Here is a 22,060-nt window from a genome sequence, read left to right on the forward strand (position 1 = left end):
AGCCAATAGCGGCTGTCGCACCGGTGACGTCTATGCGTGCGGAGCGTGCGTGCTGAGGGCGTGGCGTGGCGGCTGAGCGGCCAGAGGGAGGGTTTGGCGGGAGTGCGAAGAGCTCGCGGTCGGGGAGGCTACGCACCATGAGCGCGCGGCTGAGCGAGGGGGCCATCGCGGTGAGGAGGTTCGGGGGAGCGGGCGCTCGGCCTGCCCTGAGCCCGCCCGGCGGCGCTGCGGTTCCGCCTCCTCCCGTGGGAAGGAGGGGGGGGCCGGCCCCGGGCCCGCGGGGGAGGGGCCGGCCCCGGGCCCGCGGGGGAGGGGCCGGCCCCGGGCCCGCGGGGGAGGGGCCGGCCCCGGGCCCGCGGGGGAGGGGCCGGCCCCGGGCCCGCGGGGGAGGGGCCCGGAGCGGGGCATGTGGGGGGAGGGCCGGAGAGGCGCTGCGGGCGGGGGGTTTCGGGGCCTGTCCCGTTGCCCCCCTAGAGGCTAGCGTGCGCCGCCGACTGGTGTAACTGCTCTCGGGTAGGGCAGGTTCCCCAGATAGGCCCCTTCACCCCGCTCTGGACCTCAGAGGCGCCAACTTCTCATGGCGCCGGGGGGTGCCCGCGTCCCTTCCCCCAAATCCCCGCCCCGCCGCCTCCCCTGAGCGCGCCGCGTCGCCGCTCCTCCCCCTCCCTCCCAGCGCTTGCCGCGGTTTCGCGGGGCGCGGCGCGCTCAGGGGCGGGGCAGAGGCTCAGCTGGGGCGGGGCAGGGAGCTGCTGGTGGGTGCAGAGCACCCACCAATTTTTCCCCGTCGGTGCTCCAGCCCCGGAGCACCCACGGAGTCGGCACCTATGCTGGACCTGCTTTCATTATGGTTTTCAAACTTTTATATTGGTGACCTTTATAGCAAGCCTCCGAGTGCGGCCTCCCCTTGTAAATTAAAAACAATTATTTTATATGAGACACTATTATAAATGGTGGAGGCGAAGAGGGGTTTGGGATGGAGACTGACGGCTCATGACCCCTACATAATCTCATGACCCCCACTTTGAGAACCCCTTCACTACACCCCTGGATTGTTACATTCTTCCACTTCATGGCCGCATCCTCAGTGATCCTTGTCACGCATACCTCCCTATCCAGCCCTGAAGTTATAGCTGGATAGTATCTGCCTGGCTGTGGATTTCTGTCTTCTTTAAAGTGGTGGAGCTGCTGGTTAGTTATAACCCTGCCCTTCTGTATCTGAGCTGTTTATTCTTGCTGCCTGTCCATAATTTCACTCCTATTATTTTTAAGGTTTATAAAGTTAGAAGGGAGTGCTTGTCATCTGTTCAGCGCACTCTGACAATTGGTTAAATGAGCAAAAGAGAGTGAGCAACAACCCTACAAAGTATAACAAAAAAATAAATTACCCATAGCACTCTCTGCCCCAACTCTTGGATACTGTTTGCAGTCTGGTTCTGTGCCTGCTTGTTTACTACTACTCTAGTTCTGGTAGTTGCCAATTGGATCACCCTTGAATTCAACACCGGAGAAATATGCAACAAAGAGCAAGGGGTGGGCAGATTACAGCCCAGGGGCCACATCTGGCCCTTCAGACATTTTAATCTGGCCCTCAATCTCCTGGGGAGCGGGGTCTGGGGCTTGCCCCCCTCCATATGTGTCGTGGCTCTGCAGGCTCCCGGAAGCAGTGGCATGTACCCGCCTCTGGCACCTACATGTATGGGCAGCCAGAGGGCTCTGCACACTGCCTCCTCCCCAACTGCTGCCCCCGCAACTCCTGTTGGCCATGGTGGGAGCTGCAGGGGCAGCACCTCTGGATGGGGCAGCACTTAGAGCCACCTGGCTGTGCCTCTATGTAGGAGATGGAGAGGGGACATGCTGCTGTTTCTGGGAGCTGCTTGAGGTAAATGTGCCTGGAGCCTACACTCCTGATCCCTTTCCATATCCCAACCTCCTGTTCCAGTCCTGATCCCCCTCCCATCCTCCGAACCCCTTGAGCACAGAGCACCCTCCTGCACCCCCAACCCGTCAGCCGGAGCCCTCACCCCCTCCTGCACCCCAACCCCCAATTTCATGAGCATTCATGGCTCGCCATACAATTTTCATACCCAGATGTGGCCCTTGGGCCAGAAAGTTTGCCCACCCCTGACAAAGAGAGAAACGTGGAAAGGGAAGAGATGGGCTTTAAAAAAATAGTTGAACTCTTTGGGACCTCTAGGTTCCTTGGCTAAGTTACAGTTTGTAGGAAGTATAACTACTTGCAGCAGCTCCATCGGCTGCCTGAAAATGCTCAACAGGCAACTGTGTGAGAATTGATGAACTAGTAAATCATCCTGTCACTTCCCATAAAGTGCAGGGATTTTTGAGGTGAAATGCTTCTCTCAACAAATGGTCTGTCCTTTTCCTTGAATCAGGATGCGCTTATACAATGAATAGAAATTTTGAGGATGTTCACACTGTTGGCACACTAACCAAGTTTGATTCCCTGTTTTTTGGAACAGTTTATTATAATTAGTCCAGTTATTTGTTGGCTAATCTCCTCAGTCACAAAGCTCTAAATGTTTTCCAATCAAAAAGATTAAATCCTCTATCTTCCTTTATAGGCCATAATGCAGGGAGAAAATAATTTAAAGCCTGTCCTCCAAGTCATTGTGAGTATTCCCTCAAGTGTTGTCTTATTCCTATTATCCGTAGTTTAGTGTACTTATAATTGTACATGCTGATCTATGAGTCCATAAAGATAAGGTGCCTGACAACCCCCCACCCCCATGAGTTTACAATCCAATTCAGACATGAAGAGGTGGAAGCCTTGTAGGCACAGCAAAGGAGCACTGAAGGGCTCGTTGGCGTGAATCTGAGCAAGCATGTTTTAGTCAATCTGAGATTGGTTTTAATTGATTGTCATCTGTCTATCTTAGTTTTCTGCTTTATGAGTAAGCTCTCCCCAATAGGTGTGACGTACTTTGTCTCTGTGTGCCTATAAAATCAGATAAGGGCTAAGAATTCAAGTGTTTTCTTCTAGAACATCCGTGCCATCGCCACAGGAAATGGGCCACCTCGTTACCGTGTGCTGATGAGTGATGGGGTGAACACGCTTTCCTGTAAGTAATGCATAGTGATGAGAATTTACAAGTGCATGGCTAATAACTGCACCCAATTGTCAGGATTAATGACAGAGTGGTTTTTGCTGCTGAACTAAGTTCCAAAGGAGTGTGGGAAGGATATAAAATTTATTTATTTAAATTTATTTAGATTCTGGGATCTATAATTGCATTTTAATCTTACAAACAAAATCCAGCTTTTCTGAGTTGTTGTTGCAGAGCGTCCAAGAATTCATGTTAATTATGGAGAACAGCTCAGTCATACAGAACGGTGATTAGCGGACTATCCTAATAGTGGTGAGGTCCAAGAACCATTTAGCCTCTCATCTTAATCTATCTTTTTCTAATTTGCTGCATAAATTTTACTTCAGTGGGTTGGGCTACTAGGCAAAATATCATTGCAAGGGTGTTGTATTCTGTTCTCAAACTTTAGAGATTTAATAAGTGATTTATGTTCCAGAGATATATTCACACTTTCTCACTTGTGATTGCACTGGTTTGTGTGAGACGATTAACGGGGCAGGCCTTAGATCTATGCAGGACCAGTGGCCAGAATGGATTGACTGCAAGTTAGCTATGACGGCCATCTTTTCAGGGCTGCATATGCTGGTTGTTTTAGGATTTTTCTTCTGTTTTTTGCAGCTTTCATGTTGGCTACACAGCTGAACTCTCTAATTGAAGAGGAGCGCTTGTCTGCCCACTGTATCTGCCAGGTTAACAGATACATTGTTAACAGCCTGAAAGATGGAAGGTATTCATGTATATTTAGATATGGGCACACAAATGCATCTGACTAGTGGATGCTGCTGCATCTCACATACAGGATGAGAGGTCAAGTGCTGTTGTTCTGAGATTATTAATAGGTATATCCATTGGGGTTATGGTGCATGAGGGAGGAGGCATGTGTTTCTCCTGACACATCATGTAATCGTGATGGCTGTTCGAGGGTTGAGAGATAAAAGTTGCAGTACCTGGCTGCAATGTGCTTAGTTGCAGGTATTAATATCTGTGTAGTAATTAAATGGAAATAACTGGATAAAATGGATCCAACTCCATAATCATTAGACTTCAGTCACGGAAAATTACTTGCTGTGGGTGAGGGTGCAAATGAAGACATTCCCTGGTGGTGGTTGTTTTTGTATTAAGATGGTAAAGTACTTGAACTTTCTATTGCAAATTAAGGTAGGGTAACAAACCTTCAAGATTGTGTACATGCATGAATGCGTGTGTGAACTTTTGCTGTCACTGTCTTTCTCCCCAGTCCACCTTTTCTATTTGACACTCACTTGTATTTAGTTTTATGCCATTTGGGGCAGAGTTGTAAGGGATCTAGCACATTTTATGTGATCCGACAATAATGTTGTCACTACATCTCAACATCACGTGCATCTTTCTGATGGCTATCTACTCTTCCTGATTAAGTGCTGTATTGTTTCAATCTACACCACTTCTACCTGTGGAGTGTTTCTTCTTGACAGTGCCTCAGCAGGAAATCTGCCTTCTGTAGTGATTGCAGTTCCTGTGTGTATGCAAAAGACGCATTTATAGCCTAGGGCTATATATGGGCTTCTCTCTCCAGAAGTGTCCAGGAAGATGTCAAGAGTCTTTACTGTTGCTTGCTTTCTGTTTGTAGGAGAGTGATTATATTGATGGATTTAGATGTTCTGAAAACAGCTGATGTGGTTGGTGCAAATATTGGCAATCCAATACCATACAATGAAGGTAAGGAACTTCCTACAGAGAATAGAATTGTACAAGAGACTCACTATCATGCTGGTTTTCAGCTGGTTACTCTGATTTTGGTGAAAAAAAAAGATACACATTTAATTGTCTTGTGCCTGGAGTCTTGATTTCCAGTTCTCCACTGTCACCTGTACCTGTGTAGCTTACAGTTTTGTACAGTGCCTGTCACCACAATATCTAAGCCTAAGCCAAATGGGTTAGTTCCTGCTTCAGTGTGTTATGGGGAAGTATCAGACCAGCTGATTGTCACACTTTAGTGACTTTCTATATAGCTCTCAAGTATAATGTTCCCTAAATGTTTCCATTCGGATTCTTTTTTTATCTGCTTGTAACTGTCAGCTTTCAGGCAGACATTTTCCAAGCCAGGCTCCTTGAGGTTGTGATTGGAAAATCGATCAAAAAAGATCAGCTTTCTTAATGAAAGTTGGGTGGTGGGTGGGAAAAATATTTATAATATGTAGGGCTTTAAACTAGATTAAAAGGTGCCGGAGACAGAAGCCCAAAGGTAAGTGTAAAAGGAAATGACCTTAACAGAGGGCTAGCTGTTGGTGGCGGGGGAGACGTGGAAACTTATGATAGGGTCATAGGAGCAACAAGAGGGAAATTAGTGAGGAAATCTGCTTGACAACTAATTGACTATACACAAATGTAAGGGCTATGGAGAATAAACATAAATAACTGGAAGTCTTAGTCCCTGAGCTAAATTATGACTTAATTGGTGTTGTGAGAAGTGTTATGACTGGAATATTGGTATTAATGGTATAGCTTGTTCAGTAAGGGCAGGCAGGGTAAAAAAAGGGAAGAGGGGTTGCATTAAACCTCAAGAATATATACACTTGTTCTGAGGAAATGGGAGGCCAGACCTGTTGAAAATCTCTGAGTAAAGAAAAAGGAGTAAAAAAAAATTAAGGGTGACGACATGGTAGGGGTCTACAATGGATCACCAAATCAGGAAGAGAAGGTGGATGAGGCATTTCTAGAACAAATAACAGAAATATCCAAAACACAAGACATGGTATTGATCATGAGCTTCTACTATCCTGACATCTTTTGGAAAAGTAATACAGCAAAACATAACATTTTTAATACGTTCTTGGAATGTATTGAGGACACTTTTTGTTTCAGAAAGTGGAGGAAATAACCAGGGAACAGATTTGATTCTGACCAACAGGGAGGAATTGGTGGTGAGTGAAGGTGGAACGCAGCGTGGATGAAAGTGATCATGAAATGATTATTTCATGAGTACAAGGAAAGGAAGGCATGAGATCAGCAGAATGAGGGCAATGGACTTTGTAACAGGGTCGGCACCTGCCTCTCATGAGTGCACCTTCTGGTCGGATGTGATCCTGTTGTTTCTTGGTTTGTGGTAATGGGGTAGCATCCACTTCTCACAAGCGCCCCCTTCTGGTTGATGGTTTCTTCAGCAGGTCTTCAGTGGCTCAGCCCTCCGGCTGAGTCTCTCACACTGTCTATAGGTAGAACAGAACAAACAAACCCCTTCTGGGGTATACTGTCTTTACCTTCTGCCAAGGCTTCCTCCCTGGAGACACTGCCCTTTATAACAGTCCAACTGGGCCCATCGTGGTATACCCTCATTTGGTCTGGCTAGGTTCTTTGTCTTTGCTTGGCCCCTTCAGCCTGTTAGGAACTCCTTTTTAGCTTCCTCAGTCTTCTGCAGCCTCCCCTGTGCTCGGTCTTGCCCACACTGAGCTGTATGTTGTCCTGCTGCTCTTCCAGCCATCCAGGAACCTGGTTTTTCCTCTTCCAGCACCAGGAAGCAACTGACTGCTCTGCTTGTTCTGCTGCTTCTTTTTATGTGGCCTTCCTGGTCCCTCTGTTTGGCTGCTTCCCCTGCAGCCACTCTAGGCTACCTAGAGGACTTCTCCTCTGCCCTTCTCTGGGGAGGGGTGAGATGGGGCATCTGGACCTAGTCCACCCCATCACAGACTTCAAAAAAGCAGACTTTAATGAACTCAGAGAACTGGCAGGTAAGGTGCCATGGGAAGAATATCTCAGGGAAAAAGTTCAGGAGAGCTGTCAGGTTCTCAAGGAGACGATATTAAAGGCACAACTGCAGACTATCCTGATATAAAGGAAAGAGAGAGCCATATTGGCCCTCTTTCTATTCTTCCTATCAGGAGCTCTTTAATGACCTGAAAATCTGAAAGGAATCTTACAAAAAGTGGAGACATGAACAAATTGCTAAGGAGGAGTATAAAAGAGTAGCACAAGCATATAGGGACAACATCTGAAAGGCTAAGGCATAAAATGAGTTACACCTACCAAGAAACATAAAAGGTAATGAAAAGAGGATCTTTAAATATATTAGGAGCAAGAAAAAAACAAAAATGTTGGCCTCTACTTAGTGGGGAAGGAGAAGTAATAACAGAAAACATCAAGAAGGCTTAGGTGTTTAATGCTTCACTCTTCACTAAAATGGTTAATGGCGACCAGATGCTCAACACAACTTATATTAGCAAAGGGGGAAGAAATGTAAGCCAAAATATGGAAAGAGATTAGAAAATATTTTAGATAAGTTAAATATATTGAAGTCATCAGGTCCTGATGAAATTCATCCTGGGATAGTTAAGGAACTAGCTGAAGCAATCTTGGAACTATTAGCATTTATCTGTGTGAACTCATGGAGGATAGATCAGGTCCCATTGGACTGAAGAAGGGCAAACATGTTACCCCTCTTTAAAAAGGGGAACAAGGAGTACTTGGGGGAATTATAGACCAGTCAGCCTAACTTCAATATCTGATACTGAAGATATTGAAACAAATAGGGTTACTGGTCTGTCAGTAGATGTGATATATCTTGATTTTAGTAAGGCTTTTGATACAGTTCCACATGACATTCTCATAAGCAAAGTTTGGAAACGTGGTTTAGATGAAATTGCTATAAGGTGGCTGCACAAAAGGCTGAGACACCATACACAGAGAAAAGGAGGACTTGTGGGACCTTAGAGACTAACAAATTTATTTGAGCGTAAGCTTTCGTGAGCTACAGCTCACTTCATCGGATGTGATCAAATAAATTTGTTAGTCTCTAAGGTCCCACAAGTCCTCCTTTTCTTTTTGCGAATACAGACTAACACGGCTGCTACTCTGAAACCATACACAGAGAGTAGTTATCTGTGGTTCCCTATCAACTAGAAGTATCTGGTGGGGTTCTGCAGGGGTTTGTCCTGGGTTCAGTACTTGTCAATGTTTTCATTAATGACTTTGGTAATGGAGTGGAGAGCATGCTTATAAAATTTATAGATGACATCAACCTGGGAGAAATTGGAAGCACTTTGGAAGACAGAATTAGAATTCAAAAAGACCGTAACAAATTGGAGAACTGGCCTGAATTCAACAAGATGAAATTCAGTAAAGATAAGTGCGTAGTACTTCACTTAAGAAGAAAAAACTAAATGCACGACTACAAAATGGGGAATAACTGGCTATCTGGTAGTACTGTGAAAAAGGATCTGGGGGTATAGTGGATCACAAATTGAATGAGTCAAAAATGTGATGCAGTTGCGAAAAAGGGCTAATAACATTCTGTGGTGTATTAATAGGAGTGTTGTGTGTAAGACACGGGAGGTAATTGTCCCACTCTTCTGAGTGCTGGGCACAACATGTTAAGAAACATATGGACAAATGATAGAGAGTGTCCAGGAGAGCAGTGAAAATGACAAGGGTTAGAAAACCTGACCTAGAAGGAAAGGCTAAAAAATACTGGGCATGTTTAGTCTTGAGAAAAGAAGGTGGGGATGCTGGGGGACCTGATAAGGCTGTTACAGAGCACTGTGATCCACTGGTCGCCACATCCATCAAAGGTAGGGCAAGAAGTAATGAGCTTAATCGGCAGCAAGGAAGATTTAGGTTAGATATTAGGAAAAGCTTTGTAAAACTATCAGGAAAGATAGTTAAGCACTTGAACAGCCTTCCAAGGGAGACAGTGGAATCCACATCACTGGGGGTTTTTAAGAGCAGGTTGGACTTGCGTGTGTTAGGGATGGTCTAGATTTACTTGGTCCTGCCTCTCAGTGCGGGGGGCTGGACTTGATGACTTTTCAAGGTCCCTTCCAGCCTGATATTTCTATGATTTTTTTTTTTTTTTTTAAAGTCTGAACTTTCTTTGAACAGCTCTATCATTGAAATGGGTGGGGATAAATAGTTGAAATTTGGCAGGGAAATAGCTCATTGGGAGGAGCAGTGCCTTTCAGAGAAACTCAGGTAACAATGCAATCCATTTTCATTGTTGCTGTCTCCACCTTCTGATTTGGGAAAATAACAAACTTGTGTGTGGTAAAGTAGCAGGACTGACAGGTAAACTGCCAGGCTGACCAGAAATCTAGCTGACTAGTTGGAGCAGAAATCCCATCTAATGCTGCTGTGTAGAACCATCGTTTTCTATCACTGTTACTTCCATTGTTACTTTTGGGGGAGAAATGCATGCACTAAACAACAAGAGCTTGCTCTTGTGACAGCCATGAAGTTAATCACAATTTTAAATGGTGTGGTTAATCGTAGGTCTAGGCTAGTGTCTTCTGAAAATTTACCGAACAGACTATTTTATGTGCATGTGTGATTTTCTTCCCAATTGCTTGTCTGATGCAATAGTATATTTCTTGTTAGCTAGGTGTCTGTTTCAGAGTTGTTGTAATTCTTTACTGTTGCTTAGAAGCAGCTTGTCATTTCAAATATTTCTAAGATGCCTTTTCAGTTACAGATTATTCTGAATGTGCAAGTTTTGAAATTTTCTGTAGTATGGCTTAGGTTTTAAATTTGCATAAAAGTGATTTTAATCGGAACAGAAATCAACACAGACTGAGCAGTTCTTGAATTGTTAAAATTACTGGGGGAGTTTTGCTTCTTGTGTTTCTTATTTGAATTTACAGCTAGTCAAAGAACTAAAGCTGTTGGCATTTGGTCTAATATAGTCAGAGCAGTGTTAAAGGTTCAGGAGCAAGGCCAATGCATTGATGCATTCTGCAGATTAGAGGTTCTCAAATTTTTTCATAGTGTGGACTAAGGATGTAAGATATTAAACGGTTAACTGGTAAGTATTAATCTTACGGTAAACCCACCCTAACTGTTAACCCCCTGCGTGTGGGTCTCGAACTGGTTCTCCTGTCCCTGCGCCGGTTGGCTGGGCAGGGGGAGCACATTTAGGCTGGGGGGGATGGGCTGGGGCTGCAGGCCCCATTGAGGGGGGTAAAGTAGTCCTCGGTCTCCCCCGTGCCACTGGAAGGGATTCAGCTGCGGAAGCGGATGGTGTGCTGATCAGGGAAGGGAAGCGCTGCTGGGGTGGCACGGAGAGTCTGCAGAGGCCGCATTGGGACAAACTAGGTACCTGCGGCCCTCTCCCTTTAATTGATTAACCAGTTAAACACTATAATTTTAATAGTTTAAATGGTTATCTTTTTAAACGATATTTACATTTTTAGTGTGGACCACTTTTTAACCCAGAGATAGTCCTGTGCGCTTCATGCCCTCACATTTGGCATCTCATAACATCCCTGTGGCAACTGCAGCAATTTCTTGCAGGGACCAGTGATGTTAAGGAAGTACTTAAAATTCATTAACAGAAGCTAAAAACGCTAACAGCTGAAAATAGGGCAGAGGATGCTGTTTGGAGTGCCTGATAACTGAGTGCCAACCTCAGGGCAGACTGTAGAAAACAGGGCAAACATCCCAAAATGGTATATTCTATAATTTAGATTTCACCAAACCAGTAACAAAGGTGAACTCCTGGATCACTATACCAGTTTTACCATGGAGTCACAGACAGTACCCTTAAATTCGCCATTCTGTCTTGCCACCCAGACAAACTGGACTGACGATAAAAGGGCACTTAAACCAAAAATCACCCCACATCAGATTGTTCCCAGTCCCAAGAGACCAACCAGTCTCTTACCACAGATTAATTGGTACTCTAAATCTTACACCAAAGACAATATTGGTAGTCAGTTCTATAGTAAACTAACTAAAGATTTATTAGCTAAGAAAAGGAAACAAGAATTATTGAGAGATTAAAGCAGGTAAAGTAAGTGTGTGTGTGTGTGTGTGTGTGTGTGTGTGTGTGGGAGGGGAATATAAGTGAATCACAGTTCGTAATTCCAAATGGTGGCAGTGATGTAATAAACTACCAATTTCCCAAAATGTCTCTGGGGATCTCTGGTTTGCAACTGGTACAGTTCCCTGTAAGAATCCAAATGGTTCAGAGAAGGATCTTTCCTTGAATCCATATTTATAGCTTCATCTGACAGAAAAGAAGCTGACTGTTTTGTCTATACCTGTATGGGCTTTTCCTTTGGTGGTGGTGAGTGAGGAATGCACTTCGAGTCCTTGACCCCCCTTCTTTGATGGGTTATTTAGTTATAAGGGTATATACAATGTAAATGTTTGCTGCTCGTTATAACAGTATACAGATTAGTGAAAACAATGCAAGAAACGTCCCATTAGTTTTATGAAGTCTAAACATCAAATACTCTTTTCTACCTTCAACAGTCACTTTGATTTGGTGAATTGGCCTGAATACACTCTGGCATGACCTGGTCTGCCAGCAGCATTGTATGACCAATAAGCTCTCTGTAGACCCCAAGCAAGTGCTCTGCAACCAACTAGCTACCCATGTGCTGCAGTTTGGGATCCTCTGCTATAGATTGTGTTAAATTTTTACCTGGTTAAAACCATAGACTCCTAAGTGAGAAAGACCAGGAAGCTAGGGGAGTTTGTTGCTAGTTGTATATTTGAACACATATTCCAGATGTGTTAATCGTAGAATTGTGGGACTGGAAGGGACTTCTAGAGGTCATCTGTCCAGTCACCTGCATTAAAGGCAGGACTAGGTAGTATCTAGACTTCCCCTGAGAGATGTTTGTCTAACTTGCTCTTAAAAATCTCCAATGATGGAGATTCCACAACCTAGGCAATTTATTTAAGTGCTTAACCACCCTGACAGTTGGGAAGTTTTTCTTAATGTCCAACCTAAACTGTCCTTGCTGCAATTTAAGCTCATTGCTTCTTGTCCTAACCTCAGAAGTTAACAGGAACAATTTTTCTCCCTCCTCCTTGTAACAACTTTTATGTACTTGAAAACTATTATCCTGTCCCCCCTCAGTCTTCTCTTCTCCAGACTAAACAAACACAATTTTTTCAATCTTCCCCCATAGGTCACGTTTTCTAGATCTTTAACCATTTTTGTTGCTCTTCTTTGGGCTTTCTCCAATTTGTCCACATCTTCCCTGAAATGTGGCACCTGGAAGTGAACACAATACTCTAGTTAAGGCCTAATCAGCTTGGAGTAGAGTGGAAAAAATACTTCTCTTGTCTTGCTTACAACACTCCTGCTAATACATCCCAGAATATTTGCTGCTTGCTTGCTTTCCCCTGCCCCCAACAGTGTTTCACTATTGACTCTTATTTAGCTTGTGATCCATTATGATCCCTTTCCACAGCACTCCTTCCCAGGAAGTCATTTCCCATTTTGTATGTGTGCAACTGATTGTTCCTTCCTAACTAAGTGGAGTACTTTGCATTTGTGCTTATTGAATATTATCCTCTTTACTTCACACCAATTCTCCAGTTAGTCCAGATCATTTTGAATTTTAATCCTGTCCTTGAAAACATTTGCATCCCCTCCCTGCTTGGTGTCATCTGCAAACTTTAAATATATAGATACCTTATAAGTAATATATCCCCTGAGGTATGTTGTGAAGCACAATACTGGGCAGCTGACTACTAAGCCATGCCTTGGAAGTTCTTAGTGCCTTTATAAAAAGATTCTGTCACAAGTATTTTCCTGTTAAAATGCAAGAGAAAATGTGGAAGAGCAAAAATAGTTTTAAAAAATCCCCAAACTTGTGCTATTTCTGAAGCCTCTTCATTTAACTCCTCTTTCATGGGCATCTAGGACTCTAGCTTTCTTATCTGTCTCCTATACAGAATAAATTTGGAGTTACTGAAGAGCGAGTCCTGTTGGGCATCTTTTCTCTTTTGAAGCTTGAGCACTTAAGTCAGCTAAGTTTTGGGTGGCAAGGGTGAAGCCTAGCTTCTCTGTCTAGTGGATACTGGAGAAAGCGCACAGTATTGGGTTTACAAAAAGAAAAGGAGTACTTGTGGCACCTTAGAGACTAACAAATTTATTTGAGCATAAGCTTTTGTGAGCTATAGCTCACTTCATTGATGCATTCAGTGGAAAATACAGTGGGGAGATTTATATATACACACACACAGAACATGAAACAATGGGTCAAACTGGACAGTCTCTACGTAAAAGAATAAATGGACACAAATTACATGTCAAGAATTATAACATTCAAAAACCAGTCGGAGAACACTTCAGTCTCTCTGGTCACTCGATTACAGACCTGAGAGTGGCTATTCTTCAACAAAAAAAACTTCAGAAACAGACTCCAACGAGAGACTGCTGAATTGGAATTAATTTGCAAACTGGATACAATTAACTTAGGCTTGAATAGAGACTGGGAGTCGATGGGTCATTACACAAAGTAAAACTATTTCCCTATGTTGTTTCCCCCTTCCCCACTGTTCCTCAGAAGTTCTTGTCACCTGCTGGAAATGGCCCACCTTGATTATCACCACAAAAGGTTTTCTCCCCCCCCCCCACCTCCTTCCTGCTGGTAATAGCTCATCTTAAGTGATCACTCTCCTTACAGTGTGTATGATAAAACCCATTGTTTCATGTTCTGTGTGTGTGTGTGTGTGTGTGTATATAAATCTCTCCACTGTATTTTCCACTGAATGCATCTGATAAACAACAGCTTATACTCAAATAAATTTGTTAGTCTCTAAGGTGCCACAAGTACTCCTTTTCTTTTTGTGAATACAGACTAACACGGCTGCTACTCTGAAACAATTCAGTATTGACTTTACTGTAGCAGCCAATTAGAAGAGTAGATTGGCTTTGTGTGGAAACCGTGTTCTGATTAAAAATAAACTAGAGGGTCACGCACTTCATAGCTTCTGTCAGCTGAACTCATTGTACACACCAGAGCTCCTTATGTTCCACTAATCCCCCCATAAGCTCCCTATGTGCCACCCTCTCATTCCCCTCATTCAGGGACTCCCTGCAACACTCCTCCTCTTCTCCCCCCCCCCCGGGGGGGCACTTTGTGCTTCCCTCTACTGTTGTGGTTTTTTTTTTTTTTTTTTTTTTTTTTTTGTCAGGGAGATGAGTTATTCAGGTTGTGGACATTTTGAAATCTCTTGGTGCAATAGGCAGAGTTGAGATGGTGGAGTGTTATGCTAGAAGGTGTTAATGGCTGCCATCAAACCAATTGTTTGATCTAAACAACTGTAGACCTGGAATTTTGAGAATTGATTGTATGCATTGTTCTAAAAATTATTGCATCGTGCCCAGACGTATAGAAATGCCATCAGGCTGAGTGCAGGGCCTGACTTCGCTCAGTCAATAAAAACCCAACAAAATCTTTGACCAGTGAAATAATGAGGGTGACTATTACACCTCTCAGAGGATCTGAGTTTTCAAACTATGGGTAACTCTTCACTAGGGAGGGTCAGGGGAGGTAGGGGTGGGGGGGAATTGGGAGGTGTTACCTTGGATTAAAATAGCAGTGAAGACATAGCAATTTAGCTTTTAACTTGGGTTAGCAGCTCAAAGATCAAAGTTGAAGCCTATTGGGGAGTCTGGAGTTGAACTTCAAGCTGCTAACCTGAGTTAAAAGCCAAGTTGCTGCGTTTTCACTGTTATTTTAAATTGACTGAACACTTTTTTTTTGCAATTAAGACACATACATAGGCTAGTTTTTTGTACTGTAGAGTCAGTCCCTATTTTAGGGTGCTCTCAAGTGGCCATTATCAATATACTGACAACTATGTCTAAGGTGATCAGATGCTGTGGTGATCTACCTGACTTCCTGTGAATCTCAGCACTGTGGCTCAGGTTGGTCAGCCGTGGATTCAGACTTGACTGTGGTGGCTTCTATAATGTGGAGCCCATTATTCTTCATTTAGTGTCACCTTATATTTTAATTTAGAAAATATGGAATCTCTTATAGGTTTCTTTATGGTTAGTGTTGAGTCTAGATTTACCTTCACCCAGCACCTTTTCGTCTGCATTTTAAAGAGTTTTATTAAATTGCACCACGCAAGAGCTAAAACATAAGTGGTGCAGACCCTACTGCTGAAAGCTGTCAAAAGCTTAAGAACGGCCCTACTGGGTCAGAACAAAGGTCCATCTAACCCAATATCCTATCTACCGACAGCGGCCAGTCCCAGGTGCCCCAGAGGGAATGAACAGAACAGGTAATAATCAAGTGATCCATCCCCTGTCGCTCATTCCCAGCTTCTGGCAAACAGAGACTAGGGACACCATTCCTGCCCATCCTGGCTAATAGCCATGGATGGACATATCCTCCATGAATTTATCTTGTTCTTTTTTGAACCCTGTTATGGTCTTGGCCTTCACAACATCCTCTGGCAAGGAGTTTCACAGGTTGACTGTGCGTTATGTGAAGAAATGCTCCCTTTTAGTTGTTTTAAACCTGCTGCCTATTAATTTTATTTGGTGACCCCTAGTTCTTGTGTTATGAGAAGTAGTAAACACTACTTTCTCTACACCAGTTATGATTTTATAGACCTCAATCATATCTCCCCTTAGCCGTCTCTTTTCCAAGCTGAAAAGTCCCAGTTTTATTAATCTCTCCTCATATGGAAGCCATTCTATACTTCTAATAATTTTTGTTGCCCTTTTCTGAACCTTTTCCAATTCCAATATATCTTTTTTTGAGATGGGACAATCACATCTGTACACAGTATTCAAGATGTGGGCATACCATGGATTTATATAGAGGCAACTTGATATTTTCTGTCCTATTATCAATCCCTTTCTTAATTATTCCCAGCATTCTGTTAGCTTTTTTGACTGCTGCTGCACATTGAGTGGATGTTTTCAGAGAACTATCCACAATGACTCCAATATCTTTCTTGAGTGGTAACCATTAATTTAGACCCCATTATTTTATATGTATAGTTGGGATCATGCTTTCCAATGTGCATTACTTTGCATTTCTCAAAATTAAATTTCATCTGCCATTTTGTTGCCCAGTCACCTAGTTTTGAGAGACCCTTTAATAGTATCTCTTTAAATAATTGTCCACCCCGAATTCTTTCTAAGTAGTAATAGAAAGTGGTTGCTTGTGAAAAAAGATCCAGTTGAGATCACCATATGCTATGGCTCTTCTCAGGATGGTTTGCTGTTGTTGTCTTGTGACACGTTTGAATGTTAGTGGATGTTCTATGCCATGGGGCTCTTGTGAAAATAAGATTACATCCCATTGTGACACCATGGGTATGTGTGCCTCATTTTCCCTTAGTGGGCTTTCGGTAAGTTCAGAGAACAGAGCCCCTCCAAGATCTAGTTTATTTAATCAACCACCAAACATGCTTTGTAAACAAGCCACCACCTGCTTTAAGAGCCAGGGCTTCTCTTCTGCCAGGAGCTGTGCAGTCTTTCCCATGCTAACTCAGGGTTTCTCCCATGCCTTCTGCCTGAAGAGCTTTGTAGTCTTTCTCCTCTGGAGAGTTCTCTTTGTGTTCTGTGGCTGAGAGCTTCTGCTCTCCAGGAACACACGACTGGGAGTAGCTTTCCTATTGAGCTACCCTGTGGAGCATCCTCTTGGTTCTGGGCTCCTGCCTGAGGCCCATAAACTGAGGCCCAGGTGTTCCTTAACTAATTAACTTCTGCCTACCTGTTTATCCAATTAACCATCCATAGGTAGATCTGGGTTGGCTCATTCTTTTCAGTAGAGCCTGACATGGGGAGGCTGGGTGCCTGACTCCACAGAGGGCCACCCCCTGTGACAGGAATCCGAAAGGCAGTTTTGATTACTTGGGTCCCCATAAAGCAGTTGCTGTGAGAGATCTGGTTGAGATCCATATATGGTTGTTGCATTTCTCAGGCGTGGTCTTCATTTAAAAGTTAGGTCAATATAGCCATAGTGCTCAGGGGTGTGGAAAAAAGTTCACACCCCCTGAACACCATAGCTATGGTGACATTAACCTCCAACATGAGGGCAGCTCGGTTGATAGAAGAATGCTTCTGTCGACCTACCTACTGTTGCTTGGGGTTTTGGAGTTTCTGTGGTGATGGTGAAAACCCCTGTCATTGCTGTAGGATGCATCTGCACTACAGCAGCATACCTGTGGCACAATAGTTGTGCTGGTCTAGTGCCCATAGCCTCAGGGTGGCTTGCTATTGTCTTCTAACACATTTGAATGTTAGGGGGTGTTACGTGCTATGGGGCTCTTGTGAAAACAAGGTTCCATCTCAAAAAGGCACCTTAAGGCAGTTTTAATTACTTTGATCTCCAGTCCATTGCATTATAAGTAGTCTTTTCTCCTCTGGTTAACAGGACAGGGGCACCAGCAGCAACGTTCCTCAGCTCCAGCAGCCAGCCCAACACAAAGCAAACCACAGCAGCAGAATGGAAATTCTGCAGTAGGTAAGACACTTCTCATTCAGGGTTTCTAAATATTGGCTCGCAATACTGAATTGAATTATGAGACTGAATTTGTTTAGGGCTGGAAAGTAAACCCAGTTAGAGAATCCTATAACAGCCAAGAATGGAGGCAACTTCAGGGCACCACTTCAAAGTGCTGAGAAAAGAGAGGGCAAGAAGTTGTTCTAAACCAGAAAATGAAAAGTATACAGCAACAGACAAACCGTATATGTCTCTTCATTCACTTACTGTCCCTGAGAGAATGCTGTCCTAGAATCTTTGGAATCTGTTTCCATGGCGAAAAGGAACTACTGCCTTTAAAATATTTGAACCCTTCTGTGAGGGAAGAATGATAAGTCCATCTTAAAACACATGAAAGAAACTTGGTAAAAATTCTTGACCTCGTTTGGGAAGTGACATATATTGCACATTCTTTCTTATGGATGACTTTTGATTGAGGCCTTGTCTACACTGCCACTTTACAGCGCTACAACTTTCTCGCTCAGGAGTGTGAAACAACCGCCCCGCTCCCCCGAGCACTGCAAGTTTCAGTGCTGTAAAGTGGCAGCATGACAGTGCACCAGCACTGGAAGCTATTCTCCTCGTGGAGGTGGCTTTTTTTACAGCAATGGGAGAGGTCTTTCTCAGCGCTTGTGCCGTGACTACACAGCCATGTTAAAGCACTGCCGCAGCAGTGCTTTAACATTGCTAGTGAAGATATGCCCTTAGTTGAAACTACATTGTGCCCTCTAGACAACTAAACAGATTGTGGTTCCAAACTGATTGAAAGGGTGTGTCCGTGCTAAGCCATTGAAGCAGAATGGTGTTATAGGAATGAGATTCAATTGAAACTGCTTCTGTAAATACTAGTTTTTGGTGAGGGCTTTAAATTGGCATATAAATTGTCTGTCTAGCTGCAGGTCTATTTTTCAAGCAAAAAGGTTTCCATCCAAGTCTGAGCTATGAGTAAGATTTGGGACCTGTCTTAGACTTTTTTGGCCAAATTGCACTATTTTGAAAAGCATTTTGAAATAGATACGAGAATTTTGAAGCCTGCTTACTAAGACAAAAGTGAAAATGACTCTTATCTTACTTTCTTTACTCCTTACCTTACTTAAACGAATTTGGTTATTCGTTTTACATTTATAGGAGCATAAAAAGGCTTAGTAACTGTGTGTTTGAGTTCTCCAAGGAGCTGCAGGACTGTAGCTAAACTTGCCGTATCTTATTGATGTTGATTTGTCCTTGCTGATTAATCCATTGACAGTTAGCTGATGATTCTAACTGAACACCCTTGGAGACTTGTCCATAGCTGCCATTCTTAGTTCATTTACGGTTTAAAAGTCATAAAAGACTGAAGCATTTCTCTTCTGAAACAGTTTGCAGTGACAGACTAGGTACAGTTTGTGACTCGAGTAGAAGTGCTTTAAAACAGTGAATAACTTACTTAATAACATACTGTTTGGTGCCTATGTACCCTGGTAACCGGAGCCTTATAAATGCCTACATGCACTTTCTTCTACTTGCTTATTTGCATCATCTTCCTGTAGCCTAGTGAGGAAACATCTGTTGCAAATTAATTGAGTGGTGCCTGGCTTGGCACTGCCATTTGAAAATTATTTACTTTAATTTTTGTCTATACATAGAAAACAAAAGTGCAAGATCATTTTGTCTGAGTTCTATATAACTGAACTTAACGCTTGTTTTTTCTAGGCCCCAGTACTACTAAGTACCATGGCCCCTCAAAGCAGCTTGGTAAAGCAGGTGGTACTAGCTTCTTGAGCACCCCTGGTGGATCACAGTCCAAAGTGGTACCAATTGCCAGTCTGAACCCATACCAATCCAAGTGAGTTCAAAGAATACTGCATGCATGAAGGAATGATGCTCAGAGTAAATTTCTGTTCTCTCAGAAGAAACATCAGTCTTTTACGTCTGCCAAAAATTCTTTAATTTTTTTCGGACACAGTGTCAGTTACCTCAACACAGCTGGTACAAAGGTATTTTTTTAATTACCCCATGTCCTAGGAATTCTGATAATCTGAGATTAGGCTCTGGATCACCAAGCTCTACAATACAACCGCATTTGCTCCAACCCCTCAGACAGAGACAAACACCTACAAGTTCTCTATCAAGCATTCTTACAACTACAATACCCACCTGCTGAAGTGAAAAAACAGATTGACAGAGCCAGAAGAGTACCCAGAAGTCACCTACTACAGGACAGGCCCAACAAAGAAAATAATAGACGTCACTAGCCATCACCTTCAGCCCCCCAAAAAAACCTCTCCAACGTATCATCAAGGATCTACAACCTTTCCTGAAAGACGACCCATCACTCTCACAGATCTTGGGAGACAGGCCAGTCCTTGCTTACAGACAGCCCCCCAACCTGAAGCAAATATTCACCAGCAACCACACACCACACAACAGAACCACTAAGCCAGGAACCTCTCCTCGCAACAAAGCCTGTTGCCAACTGTGCCCACATATCTATTCAGGGGACACCATCATAGGGCCTAATCACATCACCCACAGAGGCTCGTTCACCTGCACATCTACCAATGTGATATATGCCATCATGTGCCAGCAATGCCCCTCTGCCATGTACATTGGCGAAACTGGACAGTCTCTATGTAAAAGAATAAATGGACACAAATCAGACGTCAAGAATTATAACATTCAAAAACTAGTTGGAGAACACTTCAATCTCTCTGGTCACTTGATTACAGATTACAACAAAAAAACTTCAAAAACAGACTCCTACGAGAGACTGCTGACTTGGAATTAATTTGCAAACTGGATGCAATTAACTGGGAGTGGATGGGGGTCATTACACAAAGTAAACTATTTCCCCATGAAGAAAAGGAGTACTTGTGGCACCTTAGAGACTAACAAATTTATTTGAGCATAAGCTTTCGTGAGCTACAGCTCACTTCATCAGATGCATTGTTTATTCTCCCCCCCTCCACTGTTCCTCAGATGTTCTTGTCAACTGTTGGAAATGGCCCACCTTGATTATCATACAAAAGGGCGTTTCCCCCCTCCCCCACTCTCCTGCTGGTAATAGCTCACCATAAGTGATCACTCTTGTTACAGTGTGTATGGTAATACCCATTGTTTCATGTTCTCTATGTATATAAATCTCCCCTGTATTTTCCACTGAATGCATCCGATGAAGTGAGCTGTAGCTCACGAAAGCTTATGCTCAAATAAATTTGTTAGTCTGTAAGGTGGCACAAGTACTCCTTTTCTTTTTGCGAATACAGACTAACACAGCTGCTACTCTGAAACTTGTAAAGTTGGTTCCAGAGTCTGTGGGTTCTGCTAACCTTGATCGGTTACTATGGTATATTGCCTGAAAATCAATTGGCATGTTCTACCATAGGTTTCCTTTTGGTAGCCTATTGATCTGCTCTGCCGTAAATTTATTCATCCTGGTTTCAGGAGGAATGATGTCCTGTTTTAAGAGAATGTGAATATATGTATTTTGGGAGCATCAGAAGTTAAATTATACAAACTGATGCACTTTACCCCATATTTTATCAACTGTTTGAACCCAAAAATTGGACTCCTGCGAGGTTCTAATATATGGCCTTTCAGTACAGGTATATTGCTGTACCAGGAACGCTTAATATAGAAGTGTGAAGGATTAGAGAGTTGCTTCCAGGAGAATTGTTTGGTGCTTTATCACCCTATATGCCTTAAAAGTGACTGTTTTCTTAAATGTTACTGCTTCTCTATAATTTCTGTTTTAATGGTGTAGACAGTATACCCTTTACACAGACAAGTAGAATCCACTGAGATACAGTGGAGAATCCTAGGTTCTAAATTAACATCTTAAGAACTGAAAGTCTGTGAAATTTGTAAGACTCCACTCCAGTCTAAAAAAGGACATTGGAGTACTAATTCTTACTGTCTTGTTTCCAGATGGACCATTTGTGCTCGTGTTACCCAGAAAGGCCAGGTTCGCACATGGAGCAACTCCCGTGGTGAAGGAAAGCTGTTCTCTATGGAGCTGGTTGATGAAAGTGTAAGTACTGTGGTGCGATCCAAGATATTACTGTGATGGGAGCCATAGAAGTAGCTAGATAGGAGCAGACGAGTTCTTGAGAAACAACATTCTGAGAGAAGGAAGAACAAAGGAAATAGTTGGCAGATTTGTTATAGAGAATGGCATTCTTTGAGGTGTTAATGTACGTGATAGTCCTGCATTCATTCGCTCAGAATCTTTACAGCTATCTAAAATGAGACCCTAAATACAGTTGTTTGCCTCTTTTGTTAACTCAGTCTAACGTGGTATGTGGCCAAAAGTGGTGGCAGCATCAGAATCTGATATCTATGCAGATGGACAATATCTCTGGTTTGTGGCACTCCCCTTTAGATTGGCAGATGAATCCCATTGCTGTTGCTAGGACTTCACATCCATAATACAAGGAATAAGACATGGAATTTAAATGAGCATCTCCAAATAGAAACTCTCATTTTAATTGGGAAATCAGAATGTATAAAAATGTAATAAAGAGAAATTCCATTTCTGGTTTATTTTGATAAGTGAAGTCTGGTCAATCTGTCTGCTCTTGAGACTTGTTACACAAATCTCTTGATTAAACTATTTTGTTACACAGCAGCTTGTTTGTTTGTATGAGATTATTTTTAGTACCAAATGTGTGGTTCATAATTTGACACATCTTCATCAGCCTTTTATTTCACTTCTGTATGCTGTCAGCATTTTGACTGACAGTTTTTATTTTGATTGTTAATATT

General features: G+C 43.0%; 1 protein-coding gene across 1 annotated transcript in view; it reads left to right on the top strand.

Annotated features, from left to right (window-relative positions):
* Nucleotides 1-31: 31 nt before the first annotated feature.
* RPA1 (replication protein A1) overlaps nucleotides 32-22,060 on the top strand; it is a 45,745-nt gene continuing 23,716 nt past the window's right edge. The window contains exons 1-8 of the mRNA XM_038376262.2: nucleotides 32-170; nucleotides 2,580-2,627; nucleotides 2,999-3,077; nucleotides 3,720-3,828; nucleotides 4,711-4,799; nucleotides 17,210-17,299; nucleotides 19,010-19,142; nucleotides 21,224-21,326. Of these exons, the coding sequence (XP_038232190.1) occupies nucleotides 138-170; nucleotides 2,580-2,627; nucleotides 2,999-3,077; nucleotides 3,720-3,828; nucleotides 4,711-4,799; nucleotides 17,210-17,299; nucleotides 19,010-19,142; nucleotides 21,224-21,326 (684 nt within the window). The 5' untranslated portion in view covers nucleotides 32-137. The remainder of the gene's footprint in view (nucleotides 171-2,579; nucleotides 2,628-2,998; nucleotides 3,078-3,719; nucleotides 3,829-4,710; nucleotides 4,800-17,209; nucleotides 17,300-19,009; nucleotides 19,143-21,223; nucleotides 21,327-22,060) is intronic.

The sequence above is a fragment of the Dermochelys coriacea genome, chromosome 17, assembly GCF_009764565.3.
Source record: "Dermochelys coriacea isolate rDerCor1 chromosome 17, rDerCor1.pri.v4, whole genome shotgun sequence".
In the NCBI taxonomy this organism is placed as follows: Eukaryota; Metazoa; Chordata; order Testudines; family Dermochelyidae; genus Dermochelys; species Dermochelys coriacea.